Source organism: Hemicordylus capensis, chromosome 15 (genome assembly GCF_027244095.1).
Source record: "Hemicordylus capensis ecotype Gifberg chromosome 15, rHemCap1.1.pri, whole genome shotgun sequence".
NCBI classification, from domain to species: Eukaryota; Metazoa; Chordata; class Lepidosauria; order Squamata; family Cordylidae; genus Hemicordylus; species Hemicordylus capensis.
The window spans coordinates 13,352,692-13,367,928 of record NC_069671.1 but is presented as its reverse complement, the minus strand read 5'-3'; the positions used below and the strand labels follow the sequence as shown (position 1 = coordinate 13,367,928).

General features: G+C 45.8%; 1 protein-coding gene across 5 annotated transcripts in view; it reads left to right on the top strand.

Annotated features, from left to right (window-relative positions):
* The window catches only part of KNTC1 (kinetochore associated 1), a 56,757-nt gene that overhangs the window by 12,092 nt on the left and 29,428 nt on the right, over nt 1-15,237 (top strand). For all 5 annotated transcript variants that reach the window (XM_053279728.1, XM_053279727.1, XM_053279729.1 and 2 more), the window contains 17 exons: nt 460-512; nt 1,020-1,132; nt 1,684-1,741; nt 2,152-2,250; nt 3,061-3,104; nt 3,202-3,267; nt 4,645-4,720; nt 6,134-6,259; nt 6,447-6,536; nt 7,742-7,807; nt 9,015-9,076; nt 10,469-10,580; nt 12,441-12,584; nt 13,554-13,610; nt 13,929-14,030; nt 14,231-14,347; nt 14,912-15,055. In XM_053279728.1, the coding sequence (XP_053135703.1) occupies nt 460-512; nt 1,020-1,132; nt 1,684-1,741; nt 2,152-2,250; nt 3,061-3,104; nt 3,202-3,267; nt 4,645-4,720; nt 6,134-6,259; nt 6,447-6,536; nt 7,742-7,807; nt 9,015-9,076; nt 10,469-10,580; nt 12,441-12,584; nt 13,554-13,610; nt 13,929-14,030; nt 14,231-14,347; nt 14,912-15,055 (1,529 nt within the window). The remainder of the gene's footprint in view (nt 1-459; nt 513-1,019; nt 1,133-1,683; nt 1,742-2,151; nt 2,251-3,060; nt 3,105-3,201; nt 3,268-4,644; nt 4,721-6,133; nt 6,260-6,446; nt 6,537-7,741; nt 7,808-9,014; nt 9,077-10,468; nt 10,581-12,440; nt 12,585-13,553; nt 13,611-13,928; nt 14,031-14,230; nt 14,348-14,911; nt 15,056-15,237) is intronic.

The window sequence follows — 15,237 nt, the reverse complement described above, 5'->3', positions numbered from 1 at the left end:
GGTACGGAGATCCTTACCTGCATCTAAGATACCGCGCCCCACAAAGGAGTGCATGAACAGCTCGTGCACATCCCTATCAAAGACCTGACCCCTTACAGTTCCTACTCAAATGCTGTTCTTCAAGCAGGGGTAGAATTAACAGGCTGGTTTTTAGCATACTTTGCTTAAGGAAAGTAAGCTTATGAGATCACCCAGGTGTGTGTGTGTCTGTCTGTCCGTGTCCCAAATAAACTTTGCAATGCCTGGACCAATTTGGACCAAATTTGGTTGTAAGGATACAGAGGAACACCTCAATGGCATAATTTGTGATGTCACCCACCCTGATTCAAGATGGCGGGTACGTGAACATTTGAGGCGCAAGTGGGCTAACATGTGCGGATGGTCGTTATCAATTAAGATTCTAGTGAAAGGAAAGTAGGCAGGTTAGTTCTTAACTGAACTTCTTGTTTGGTTTTGCAGCGGCACAAAAGCTTCAGGTTGTGGACAGCTTATTGTTTGTCTTGGATAATGAGGCAAGTATTTCCCCTGTATTCATTTTGAGTATAACTCTGACAAGTAATTTCAGGATGTGGCAAACTGCCATTTAGGACCAAAAGCCATTCCTATAGAGGACTGAAGTTTTTCGTTAATGAACCGTCGTGCTTTCAAGCAGCAAATAACTAATAAAGATATTGGTTTTAAGTAATGCTTTGAGAGTGGTTAGGGAGATAAAAGTATTTCTTGAACTTTTGCTGAGACAATTAATCTTAAATGCTTTTTGTTCATAAGAGGGGCAGAGGTTGTGGCTATCAAATTCTCCATCAGAGGCAGCTGTGATTTAGAAATTAATACAGTATTTTAGATTTATTTCCACAAATTAGCCACCCAGCAGGCTAAATTTTGAAAGAATTAAATACATATACTGTCATGAGTTGCAGTCAAAGACTAATAACTTGTGTTGATATACTCTGGTTGTGTTGATATACATGTGTTGATATATTCTGGCATCAAAATAATTTCTGTGTGCTCTTTTTCTGTAGAATATTTTGACCCTGTGGGATGTTCATACTCTTACCTTGACCTGGGCCTGCCTTTCAGTTCACATAGAAGAATTTCTTCTGACTTCAGAATCCGATTTTTCAACCGTTGCAGGGTAAACAGATGATTCTAGCATAGCTCCTGAGAAGGATGAAAAGCTGTGCAAATGCATGATTACTCCTCCCCTATAATCTCAGATCCAATTTTCCACTTCCACCATTTCTTGTGAGGCTATATATACTTATTTCAGATTAAACCTCTTTGGGCAGAGTGGGAGATTCTCCCAATTAAACAGGTGTACAGTTGGGTTGTGTGTGTAAAATATGTATTTATAATATACTGTATATCTTGGAGCCTGGACCTAAAGGCCTTTTGAGGCCACACCCACACATACACACAGTATTCTTAACACATGTTTAATGCAACCATACCACCCGGGACAGACTAAAAAGGATTTGGGGGCCCCCCGGGGGTGTGGAGGCCCTGGTCCAGAGGTAAGAGCGCCTCTGCTGGGATGTACCATCAGTCTATTTCAAATGGGGATTCACTCTTGCACACCTGTAGCCCATCATCACGACAGGTCTTCTGCTAGTACTGAAATGTAAATTGTTATGGCTCATAATTTTAGCATTCGTTTAATGTCACTATTTTTTCCTCCTCTCTTAGGTGGGGGTCTGCCAATCTTAAACTGGTTGCTTTAACAAAACCAGACAATAACCAACAGGTATTAACCTCTAGCTTTCAAAAGTGGAAAAGAGTCAGCTTTGTTAAATATTATTACCTGTTTTCCCAGGCTTTTAACTGAAATTTTAATATGCTTTTATCTTTTGAGATTGTTTTTAACTCATTTTGTGCATTTTAACTCTTATGTTTTTACATTCACTATGCTTTAACTTTGTACACTGCCTAGAGATGTCTATCAGGTGGTAAATAATGCATAGTAAAGCAAAGCTGTACAAAACTAGGAGCCTGTCTATTTTATGCCATAAATGCTGTACCCTGACGCCCAATGCAATGCCAGGGTGTCTTTTAATGAGACAGTAGGCCTTTAGGATTGTCTGCATCTGAATGAATGAATGAATCTTTATTACGGTCAGTGACCCATAACATCTGCATCTTTCTTGATCTCTCTAGATGAGGAGCATCATGGTGTTCTTGCTGCCTGCTATGGACCAGCTCTTCTCTTTGGAAGTCACCAGCGTTTCCTCACTGGTTCAAAGTGGAATAAACACAGTAGGTTTCTTCCTCTGCTTTTCCTTCCCAAGTGAACTGGGCTTAAGGTCCAGGTGTTGCAGAGTGGGGATGTACAAGAGCATCCAGGCCAGAGTGAGTGTGGTGGTCCAGCTTTGGGGTGGGGAGGCATTACTGCAGCTCAAGGGAGTTTACATGCCAGTCCTAAATCCTGTGTACTTGGGGGCAAGTTCCATTGACTTGGGTGGGGCTCAGATGCTCTAGGACTGTAGTCTGAGGATGGAACTACACAGTGTATGCAAATCCATTGTATGCTAGCCTACTCGCACAGAGCATCTGTGTGCTCTTTGGGGTCGGCTGCTCCCTCCTGCCCCACTCTCTCTTGCCCTCCCTCCTGCCCCACACTCTCTTGCCTTCCCTCCTGCCCCACACTCTCTTGCCCTCCCTCCTGCCCCACACTCTCAGTCACTTCTCTCTCAGCTTAACCTACAGGGTTGTTGTGAGGAGAAACTCAAGTATGTAGTACACCGCTCTGGGCTCCTTGGAGGAAGAGCGGGATATAAATGCAAAATAATAATAATAATTAATAACTAGGTTGTGAGAGGAGGAGTAGCATTTAAAGGTGGTGTTTCATTTGTGTGGAGCTTTGTTTAGGCCCTTAATATGGACATTGGTAAATATTTATGGGAGGTGGGTCTGAGAAACTTGAGCCGTGATTGACAAATCTGAGAGTGGCACTCCCAATGGTGATACTGAATTAAACTGTGCCTTTAATTTATGCTTAGCCACTGGGCAATTAAAGCTATTTACAACAAGGGATCGTTTTTGTTTCAAGTGTTGCCTCTCTTACAGGATACAATATACTTCTTGGAAGGAATCGATGAAAATAACCAAAAGTAAGTTTGTTCTGGAATTGGAAAATAAGTCACTTCCTTATTTCCAGTTGTTGTCGTTGTTGTTGTAGCTCTGGCCATAATGAGGTTCTGTTTCTAGGTCGTCTGACATGCTGGTCTCACTTCTGGTAATGAGATGCTTAACGGAAGCCTTACCTGAGAACAGGTGTGTGTATATTTTGGTGATGGTTACTGCTCAGCTGCAAAATATGGACCTTGAGGCACAACCTAGACCAAGTTAAGGACATTTTAAGTCCAATTCATTTTGATGGGAGAAAGTTAAGCGTGTGCTTTATTTTCTCATTGAAATTAGTGGAATTACTAGCCCAACACTAGGTGTGCTTGAATGTAACTGGCACTTTTTAGAAAGTCTTGCTCCTAAGGAAGATCTGCAGGCTTAAGAACATAAGAACAGCCCTGCTGGATCAGGCCCAAGGAGGCTCATCTAGTTCAGCATCCTGTTTCACACAGTGGCCCACCAGATGCCGCTGGAAGCCTACAGGCAGGAGTTGAAGGCATGCCCTCTCTCCTGCTGTTACTCCCCTGCAACTGGTACTCAGAGGCATCCTGCATTTGAGGCTGGAGGTGGCCTTTAGCCCTCTGATTAGTAGCTGTTGATAGACCTCTCTTCCGTGAAGTTATCCATACCCCTCTTCAAGCCATCCAGGTTGTTGGCTGTCACCACATCTTGTGGCAGAGAATCCCACAAGTTGATTATGCATTGTGTGAAAAAGTACCTCCGTTTGCTGGTCCTAAATTTCTATCCACTTTCTCCACTCCATGCATGATTTTATAGACCTCTATCATGTCTCCCCGCAGTCGTCTTTTTTCTAAACTAAAAAGCCCCAGGTGTTGTAGCCTTGCCTCATAAGAAAGGTGCTCTAGGCCCCTGATCATCTTGGTTGCCCTCTTCTGCAGCCTTTCCAGTTCTACAATGTCCTTTTTTAGATATGGTGACCAGAATTGTACGTAGTACTCCAGGTGTGGCTGCACCCTAGTTTTGTATAAGGGCATTAACATATATATTTGCCTAACCTACTTCACAGGGTTGTTGTGAGGAGAAACTCAAGTATGTAGTACACTGCTCTGGGCTCCTTGGAGGAAGAGCGGGATATAAATGTAAAATATATAGATATACATATAGATATAGATATATTTGTAGAAAGGCTTAACATATCTAAGGCCTTGGGTTCAAGTCCCAGTCAAAAGTTCTTGAGTTCTGAGACAAAACTCTGTCACCAAATTCACATGACAACATATACCTGGCTACAGCTGCGGACCTGGGTATGCACACCCATTCACACAACTGTGCAGATCCAGGTCAGAGGCTGTACCCAGGTATATGCAGGTGTGTGTGTGTGTGTGTGTGTGTGTGTGTGTGTGTGTGTGTGTGTGAGAGAGAGAGAGAGAGAGAGAGAGAGAGAGAGAGAGAGAGAGAGAGAGAGAGAGAGAGAGAGAGATGGACACTGTCTTGCCAAGTATAACATCCTTTTTAGACATGGGATTATTAAGTAAACCATATCATTTTCTCTTTCTTCTATAGACTGAGTCGTTTACTTCACAAACACAAGTTTACAGAGGCTGAAAATTTTGCTATTCAGTTTGGACTGGATGTTGAGGTAAAATACTTCTGTTTGCAGATCAAACCCAATCACTTACTGCCACATTGCAAGAACATAAATAAGTTCCCTCTGGTAGCTTGCCCATTGATTCTAGTCAGCCCAACAGAACCCCTTTATAGTCGCCCGCTACTAACCTAAAAATAAGCAATAATTCCTGCTTCTAGATTTGAAGTGATGTTAGTCCAGTCTTTTCTCTTTTGCTTATTTGCAGGAGTTTTAAAGCTTAAATTTCAAAATTAACTCTGTGTGTGCATTTTTCAGGAGATATAATGAACCAATTTTTTGATATGTGTATTTATTTATTTATTCATTCATTCATTCATTCATTCATTCATTCAATAAATACATTTAGATACCGCCCAAAACATAAGTTCTCTGGGCGGTTTACAGAACAATAGAAGATTAAAACATATCAACAATTAAAATTAAAAAGTTAAAATTATTAAAACACAATTAAAACAGTATCTAATTAAAAGCCTGGATGAATAAATGCATCTTGACTGCCTTTTTAAAAGTTGTAAGAGATGGGGAGGCTCTTATTTCAGCAGGAAGTGTGTTCCAAAGCATCGGGGCAGCAATGGAGAAGGTCCGTCCCCGAGTAGCCACCAGACGAGCCGATGGCAACTGCAGATGAACCTCTTCAGATGATCTCAATGGGCGGTGTGGTTCATAGCGAAGAAGACATTCTCTTAAATGCCCAGGGCCCAAGCTGTTTAGGGCTTTATAGGTTACAACCAAAACCTTGTACTCTACCCGGAAACCTACCGGCAGCCTGTGTAGGTGTTTTAAGATAGGGGTGATATGGTCTCTCCGAGATGACCCAGAGACCAAGCTGGCTGCCGCATTCTGGACTAACTGCAGTTTCCGGATCACGTACAAAAGCATCCCCACATAGAGCAAATTACAGTAGTCAAGTCTGGAGATGAGCAGCAGATGTACTACTGTTCTGACATCATTTATCTCAAGAAATGGACGCAGCTGGCGTATCAGCCGAAGCTGATAAAAGGCACTTCTGGCCACTGCCTCAACCTGGAACACCAGGGAGAGTTTTGTGTCAAGAAGCACCCCCAGACTGCGTACCTGTCCTTCTGGAGAAGTGTGACCCCATCCAGAACAGGCAGATCAAAATCATCTCCCAAGTTCCAACCTCACACAATAAGTACCTCCGTCTTAACTGGATTCAGTCTCAGCTTGTTACCTCTCATCCAGCCCATCACTGCCTCCAGGCAGGCATTTAGGGAGGTCATGCCTGCTCCTGATGACGTTGACACATACGTAGTGTTTCTTTCTTTCTTTCTTTCTTTCTTTCTTTCTTTCTTTCTTTCTTTCTTTCTTTCTTTCTTTCTTTCTTTCTTTCTTTCTTTCTTTCTTTTATATGCTGGCTTTGTATGTGTTGGCGGAAAACACCAGCTTGTTTACAAAGTGAAAGTGAGCTCTGTTCTGGAAAGACTGGCTTCAGAATCTGCTGGGAGTGATGAACGAACAGCCTGGTTAGAACTTGTGTCTCAAGCTAAAGAAACTCTGGATAAAATAAAGGTAAGCATCTAATCTGTTATATGTAGTGAGCAGCATTCAGACTAACTTGTCTCATTGCTGTCAAGTGCTTATTCCTGACTGACTAGTCTGGATGCTGCCCAGTGATTGCTTACATATACTCACACCTGCAAGGTGTTTAAAGAGAATTCAAGAAGGTATTAACCATTATCTCCTTCCTTTTAAATAGGATAACCAGTTTGTGGTAGAGTACTGCATAAATACACCATGGCCAACGTATGAAACAGCTCAGGAAATGCTGAACTACGCTAAAAACAGGGTAGGTTTTGATATGTGACTTGAACACATGAATCTATCAATAGGTGAGGCCTGTCCTTTTGTGAAGATGACACAGACAGGGAAGTTCAAAAACTAATATATTCTATTACACATATTTATGTGCTTGCTAGAGATGTGCAGAACATTTCACTGGCGAAACGGGCTCAAAACAGACTGTTTCAAGCTCGAAACAGAATACCCTTTAAATAAAGGACCTGTTTCAAGTTTGGAGCAGAACAACCCCTGTTTTGATCGAAATGTTCCAAGAGCTATTTTGGAGGCCTGTTTTCCCCTTGCTGATTGGTTTTCTGGCACTGGCTTCCGATTGGCTTGCAATCTCCTTGCTTCTTGGTGCAACCTACCACCCAACCCACAGAACACAGGAAGCTGCCATATCCTGAGTCAGACCATTGGTCCATCTAGCTCAGTACTATCTACCCAGACTGGCAGCAGCTTCTCCAAGGCTGCAGGCAGGAGTGCCTTTCAGCACTATCTTGGAGATGCTACCAGGGAGGGAACTTGGAACCATCTGCATGCTAGCATGTGGGTGCTCTTCCCAGAGTGGCCCCCCCATCCCCTGAGGGGAATATCTAACAATGTTGACATGTGGTCTCCTATTCAAATGCAACCAGGGTGGACCCTGCTTAGCAAAGGAGAAAATTCATGCTTGCTGCCCACAAGACCAGCTCTCCACAAGAAATGGGCAAGTGGGTATCCCCCAAAACCCCATCGGAAACTTGGTACCTGTAGCTGATTGGGAAGCAAGACTCTATTTTACACAAACTCTCCAAATATGTATTAGTTGTTTTAAAGGTAAGGCAGCCTCACCTATTATATACCGCATTTCAACAAAAGTCTTCAAGGCGGTTTACAAAGAGAAATAATATATGCATACATAAATAAGATGGTTTTATAAATAAATAAAACCCTAGATCTACCTAGCCAGCATTGGACATCTCTTGTCAGTCAGGGTTTCAAAGGGGATCCCAGCCCGCACGGAGGTGTCGGGGATTGAACCTGGGACCTTCTGCATGCAAATCAGGTACTTGCCACTCAGCTAGCATCCCTCCTCACAAACCAAGCAAGTGTACTGTCACTTTTATCCATGTTACCTTTCAGGTGTGAACCCTGCACTGCAACTTCTGGAATCTGGTGCAGGGGGGGCTGCACGTGGATTTAATATTCATCCTACTCATCTCATTACAGGTCTTGAAGAGAGATGGCACGGCTGTGACCATGCTTTCCGTTGGGGATCCTGCATCTCTCACAGAGGTAATAAAAAGTGAAACTTGCATCGTCCTTTTATTTCTGAGATGGGAGGGAAGAGCAGCTGGAAGGAGTCCAGTTTTCTTTGTGCAGTCATGTCAGAAATACGTTGCGTCTGAAGCAGCCTTTGGACCAGGTGATCCCTTAAGGCAGGGTTTCCCAAACATGGGTCTCCAGATGTTGGACTACAACTGCCATGCCCCAGACACAATCGTTGGCTCTGATTTGATCCCATACCGATGTTTTTCCTGCCTTTCCTCTGAGGATCCTGGGCAGTGTCCCGTCTAATGTTTTTGATCAGCGAGTGAAAAGGGTTTTTGTCCTGGGCAGCAGCATCAAGTCGGTGTGCACACATAACACTCCCCCCACTCTCTCTCTCTCTCTCTAACAGGGACTCCCAGATGTTGTTGACTACAACTCCCATAATCCCCAGCCAAAGGCCATTGCAGCTGGGGATGCTGGGAGTTGTAGTCAACAACATTTAGGAATCCGTGTTAGAGGGAACACTGACACACACACATTATTGACTATTGTGCCATGTGAGTTTTCAACTCCTCCCACCCCTGCGGGGTGTGTGTGTGCGTGCAACCACCTTCTGTCCTCTCCCTCTGCCCACCCCCAGCTCCGGTCTCTCTGGCCTCTATCTGGAGAGCTTCTGAGGGGGAGTCACCGCCTCCTCCTGACCAACTCCGACTGCAGCCGGAACAGGAGGAAGCCCGGCAGGCGGGGGGGGAGGGAGGAGGAGGCCGCTGGGGACAGGGAGTAAGTACGGAAATGCTTTCCAGCCAGGGAGGGGGGGAAACGGGGTTCCAGGCAGTTGGGCAGCAGTGGCTGTGCGCCCACCAGAAACCGCAGTGCGGGGGCCTGGAAGTTGGTGGGTGCATGCGCGCACGGGCGCACCTTAGAAGAAACAGTGATCCTGGGAAGTGTGTGTGCTTTTTATCCTTGCATCAGTCCGTAGGCAGCGAGAGAGAGCAATTGGCTCAAGATAACCCCAGTGAAGCTCATGGCTGAGTGAGGTTTGAACCCAGGGATGTCTAGTCCAAGTCCAGGGCTTGGACCACCTCGTTCCCTTGGCTGTCATGTGCAGCGTTAGGTGATTAATCAGCGAAGATTTGCACTGGGGATTCTGAAAAACTTGCTTCGCCTGTGGATTTAATGCTCCCCTTTAATACTCAGTGCTGAGAAGACAAATATCTTTCCCCCCACCTAGGTGCTACAGGCGCAAATGAAGCTAACTTCTTTTTATGCAGCATTTGGGCCACAGAAGTTCAGGTAGGCCTCTTTTTCGTGTTGATTGCATTGGTTGTCTGTTTGCCTGTGTTAACAGTTACTCTGCTAAAAAGAATGTACTGTACTGCCTGACGCTTTCCATTTATGCAAGAGTTTGTTGCAAGGAAAGTAGAATGTGAGCATTTGAAGTTGGTCAGCACACTCTCGATGAAGACCAAGCAGGAAACCTTCTCCATGGACCAGCATGCTGGAAGGGCGAAGATTTCCCAAATATTATTGAGAGAAACCTGAACGTTTTCCAGCTACAGTTAATGTTGACATGTAGCTTGTGTGTGTTGTGGTGTGCTTGGTTAATCCATTCCTTGATCCAGGCCAGCTTTTGAATGGGGCTTTAGTCGCTTGTATTGCAGCCCTGGAGCAGAGATGGAGCTAACAAGCACCCATCTGCAAGAGAGTTGGGAGCTGGTCTTGTGGTAGCAAGCATGAATTGTCCCCTTTGCTAAGCAGGGTCAACCGTGGTTTGCTTTGAATGGGAGACTACATGTTTGAGCACTGTAAGATATTCCCCTCAGGGGATGGAACCACTCTGGGAAGGGCATCTGCTTGCTTGCATGCAGAAGGTCCCAAGTTCCCTCCCTGGCAGCATCTCCAAGATAGGGCTGAGAGAGACTCCTGCCTGCAACCTTGGAGAAGCTGCTGCCAGTCTGTGTAGACAATACTGAGCTAGATGGACCAAGGGTCTGACTCAGTATATGGCAGCTTCCTATGTTCCAGTCTGCACTTGCCTCTCTGTACATACTATCTATCTCATTAAACGGTTAATATTCCTGATTCCACTCCACTGCCTTGACCTTGCATACCAGAACCACTGTTCCCTCTAAGGTGCGCGTGTACCAACCCCCAGGCAGAAACCGCGCAGCAGTTTCTGGTGGGTGTGCAGTCTCTGCTGGGCCCACCACCACCCAACTGCCCAGCACCCCGTTTCCCCCTCTCCCCGGCCAGGTCGCCGCTTCCTCCTCCCTCCCGTCCCCCACCCTGGTCGGGTGGCCTCCTCCTCCAGTTCCGCCTGCAGATCTTGCAAGACTTCTGGCAGATGGAGCCAGAGGAGGACAGAGGGAGGAGGACGGGAGGCAGTGACAGTATCTCCCCCCACCCCCGAGAGACCGGAGCTGATTATTAACTGGTGCGTGTGAGAGAGAGTGTGTGTTATGTGCGTGCACTGCCTTGATACTGCCGCCCAGGACTAAACCCTTTCTGCACACTGATTATAAAAATTAAAGGGAACCCTGACCACAACTCTCTTTCCTCTGGGTTCTACGTGTGTGTGTTTTCTTTCTGAGCATATAGGTCAGGTAACACTTGTGGTTCCGTGCTCGTCTGACTTTCTGTTTATATCTCTTCTCCCTCCTAATGTGCCACCTTCTTCTCTCCCAGTGGAACTGCTTGGTTTGAGTTTCTAAACAATGACGACATCTTCAAGGACATTCTCTTGCAGCTAAAAGAAGGAAATCTCTCTTCGGCACAGTGCCTCTGGTTAAGGCATCAGGTACGCTACTCTCCATCAAAGGGCGAGTCCTATATCTTCCTACTCTCCCACCCCCTTCCAGTATTCCCTCTAAGAGGGATTCCCAGATGTTGACTACAACTCCCAGAATCCCCAAGCAAAAGCCATTGCAGCTGGGGATTCTGGGAGTTGAAAACAACAACTGGGAATCCCTCTTAGAAGGAACACTGCCCCCTTCCATATCTGGCTAAAACCCCGTGGAAGTTCTTGCTCTGTGCACAGGCTGGCACCACTGCTTCTCTCTTGGATTGCTTGGTAGCTCCCTTTTCTATTAAGGTTTTCCTGTGGCAGAACTGGCAAAAGTCTGCTACGTGCGGTTTTTAGAGAGCCACTGGACTAGATGCATAACAATGCCGCCTTATACAATCGCAAGCCATTAATCTGCCTTTGCAGTTATTGGTTGGGGAAATTGATTAAGTGCCATCTAGTCAGTGTCGACTCTTAGCGACCACATCGATAGATTCTCTCCAGGATGATCTGTCTTCCACTTGGCCTTGAAGGTCTCTCAGTGGTGCATTCATTGCTGTCGTGATCGAGTCCATCCACCTTGCTGCTGGTCGTCCTCTTCTTCTCTTTCCTTCAACTTTTCCCAGCATTATGGACTTCTCAAGGGACCTGGGTGTTCGCATAATGTGTCCGAAGTATGATAGTTTGAGCCTGGTCATTTGTGCCTCGAGTGAGAATTCTGGATTGATTTGTTCCATGATCCATTTGTTTGTTTTCCTGGCTGTCCATGGTCTCCTCAAAGGTCTTCTCCAGCACCAAAGTTCGAAAGCGTCAATACTTTTTCTCTCTTTCTTCTTCCAAGTCCAGCTTTCGCATCCATAGAGTGTCGCGGGGAAAACCATGGTCCAAACGATTCTAATCTTTGTAGGTGTAGACACTTCACGGAATCTAAAGATCTTTTCCAAAGCCTTATAAAATAAAGCTTTTTATACAACCATTCAGGGGTGGGCAGGGGACCAGACAAACTCCTCCCCCATCAGTAGCACACAAACAGCCCCTCCATCTGGGCCTGCAACCATCATGGCTGACGTTGGGTCTGTTGTTGAACTTGACAGCTGCAAGCCCCACCCCTCTATGAAAAGTCCTCCAAGAGAGGTATGCCTTCCCAGCATGCTTTGCACTGCCAGCAGACTGGAAAAGCTTCATGTCTTCAGCAGCTGCCTCCCATTAGCCACAAAGGGGCAGGGGACGGGTGCAGCCCTACTAAAACTGCCTCAGGAGCTCACTAACTGTGCTCTGCAGGCTGGTGGGGCTGTTGATGGCAGCCGCTGAAGCCACAGCTCTCAGTGTTTTCCATGCAGGGGAGGACGTGCCGGGTGCTATAGTGGCTGGGTAGAAGAGGCATGAGGTTCCTCACAATTATAGGTTCGTGGTAGGAGAGCTCTCCTGTCCTCCAGCCTTGGTTAAAAGCTTGGTAGCCCTGCCAGGAGTAGGGTTGCCATATTCAAGCTCCACACATCTGGGTGGCTTAATTTGCATATTATGCAAATTATGCGGCAGCTATTTCAAATTTTATTTATTTATTTATTCGATTCGCTTTATTCGATTCGATTTATTTATCTGTTCGATTATTTGACATTATTTGTATACTTTCCCTTCCTTCTCTGCCCTCCCATGTGATCAGATCTAGAGTAAAATCCGGGTGGAATTTAGCAGCTGGGTAGAGGAGCCAAAATCCGGGGGCTCCCCTAAATCCCGGGGGACATGGCCACCCTAGCCCGTAGCAACCTGGGCTGGAGGGGAATGCATGAGTTCTGATGTTCAAGTACATCAAGGGGAACCTGCCTCCTCTCCAACTGTTGGCTGTCGTGTGAACCAGCCTGTTCTCTACTCCAGGCAGACTTTGAAAATGACTTTGGTGTGAACAGATTGGATGAGCTGCTTAATGCAGTCCCTGCGACTGTTTCCTTCAAAGAACTGTGTCCGTGGTTTAAGGAAGTTGTCGTCCCATTTGTAAGGCGGTTTGTAGCTCAAGGACAGGTAAGACCTACCGGGAGTTGGGGGGAATCCTTCCAAGTAGCGAAGGCTGGGGTTCCATTCTGGCAAAAACCCGCAATTGGCAAATTCGCATAGGCATTACAGTCTATGGGAAACAAGGGCTTAGGGAAACGGTGACCATAAAAACACCAAAAAATAAAGGGAAAAATGCTAAAAAACCAAACAAACCCCAAATCCCTTAATATCCAAGAGGAATGAACAGATTGAACCTCTGGAAATTTTTTGAAACCCTGCCCCCACAAAAAACCCACTCAAGTGCACTTTAAATTGGCAAGGGTCACCAAGAGGAATGAGCAGATTGAACTTCTGAATTCCCCCCAAGATAATTACGCCCCCCCCTGCAAAAAACACCGCACACTAAAGTACCTTGCCAACTGCAGATAGGCTGCTCCTCACCCCTTTTGCTGTGTTAGCTGGGATATAAGATAAGCCGGGGGGGGGGGGATTGTGGGCCCAGCCCAGAGGGCATGTGGGCTGCCATTTTAGTCCCCCAGCACATGACACTGGCAGACCAATCATGTTCAAGGAGCGGCTGCATAAGCAGTTGGCTTCTTTGCTCTGTCTTTCAGTTGCTCTATGGGCACTTTAGTTCAGATTCCTCGTTGCAGGTTTTGTAAATATTCAATAAAGTGGCCCTATTTTTTTCCAACCACGCATGTCCTGTCATTATTTGGGCCTGGATTTGCAACTCAGGTCACCGGTTGGCAAGACCATTCACAATATTTTGGCTGCATAGACTTAAAACCATGGTTGGTAAAACCATGGTTGGCGAGGGACAACTGTACAAGGTTATGTTCCATAATTTATGGGCCTCATGGCTCCACTTGTGGTGGGATTGGGATACTTGAACTTCATAAGACCCTTGGAGGGGAGAGTGGTGGGAATACTGTGTGTAAGCACCTGATATGAGCATGTTTTGCAATATAACCTAGCTTGATCCTTATATTCCAGAAAAGACTAGCCAAATGGCTGGAAGAAGGGGCTCGGAACCTTGAATTAACTGACAAGGTAAAGCACAGTAATTATCCCGGAAAACTCTGCATATCACCTGATTTGAGAGCCAGCGTGATGTAGTGCTTAGAGTGTTGGACTAGGACTAGGGAAACTAGAGTTCAAGTCCTCACTCAGTCATAAAACTCACTGGATGGTTCGGGACCAGTCACTTCTCTCTCAGCCTAACCTCCCTCACAGGGTTGTTGTGACAATAATCATCACCCTGTATACCGCTCTCGGCTCTTTGGAGGAAGAGGGATATAAATGGGAAAATAAAAATCCCCCCCCTTATATTTATCCAAAAGTTTCACTCACGTTTCACCTTTCCAACAGATGAATTGGCCTGAAAATGGACTTGAAATGGCACAGGTGTTTTTCACCAGCAGAAACCCAGATGAAATTGGATTGGCATCTTCTTGGAACTGGGTTCCTTTGGTAAGGCTTCTGAGTCAGTGAAACCACATTTGGAAGTGGAAGGGAAATCCTAAAAACTCTCCATAATGTCCTTACGTTGACCTTATGGAAGTCTTCCCATCAAACATATTTGCTTCTTTTGCAGTATTTCAGAACATCTTGAAATTTCCCTTGCTTGACAGAAACACGGGAAAATATCTCTTGTTCGATTTATATTTCAGAAGAATGATGACCATGAAGAAGTCCATCATTTAGCAAAACTGGTCAGTGCTTTACGGGGCTTGGTAGATCTCTATAGGAAGTACAACTGCAAGCTGGCCCTCTGCAACTTTGAAAAGGTAGGGTGAAGCGGCATCAAAACTGTGTTTGGGGAGACTTTACGGGGCTGTTGCTTTGAGCAAATGTCTCTAAGAAGCAGTCTACAGAGCTCATGGGTCTAGTGGTTAGAATGGTTGGCTTCAGACTGGTGAAAACCTGGTCTGAAAACCCAGGGTTAGAATGGGATGGAGCAGCTTATAAAATGATGTCAAATAATTCTGACATAACTTTGAGCCCTTTCTCACAATCCGTTGGTCTGGGCACAGAGGTCGTGTGCCCAGATGTGCAGTTGTCTCCTCGGGCATTGCGGAGGGTTGTGGGCTGAGATGCATTGCCCCAACTCCCGGAACTCCCACAGTGCTCTGCGTGAGTGCACAGTGCATTATGGGAATTCCCCCAGCACCGGGGCTGGCAGACAGTTTAAAAAACAGGGGTAAAGGAGCACTAGCTCCCTTAACCCCGTTTAAGAGGCTGGCTGGCTTGGCTTTGATAGCCCGGTTTTGCCTGCACATGAGAATAGCCTCTTTGTGGTGTTCTGCCTATCTTGGTGCAGAGATAATTCAGTGTCTGCTTCTGGCCTCTAGGAAAATGCCAATACAATTGTATTCCGTATGCTCGATAAAGTCCTTGCAGCAGAACTCATTCCAGCAGCCTTAGAGAAGTTTATTGAACCCTACATGTACCATCACAATCTACAAAAAGACGACCTTCTCTTGCAGTACTTAAAGGTATGCTCTTTTTCTCACCTCAGGGGAAAAAAACACAAGACCTTTCTTGTAGCCAGGGCCATTTTCTTATTATTTTGAACATTTCCCCCGACTTCCGGGAACCTGCCCCTGTGATCCCATTGCCCCAATGGCTCCATATTCCCGGTCTCCATATCCACGGTAGCAGCCGAGAACGGAACCCT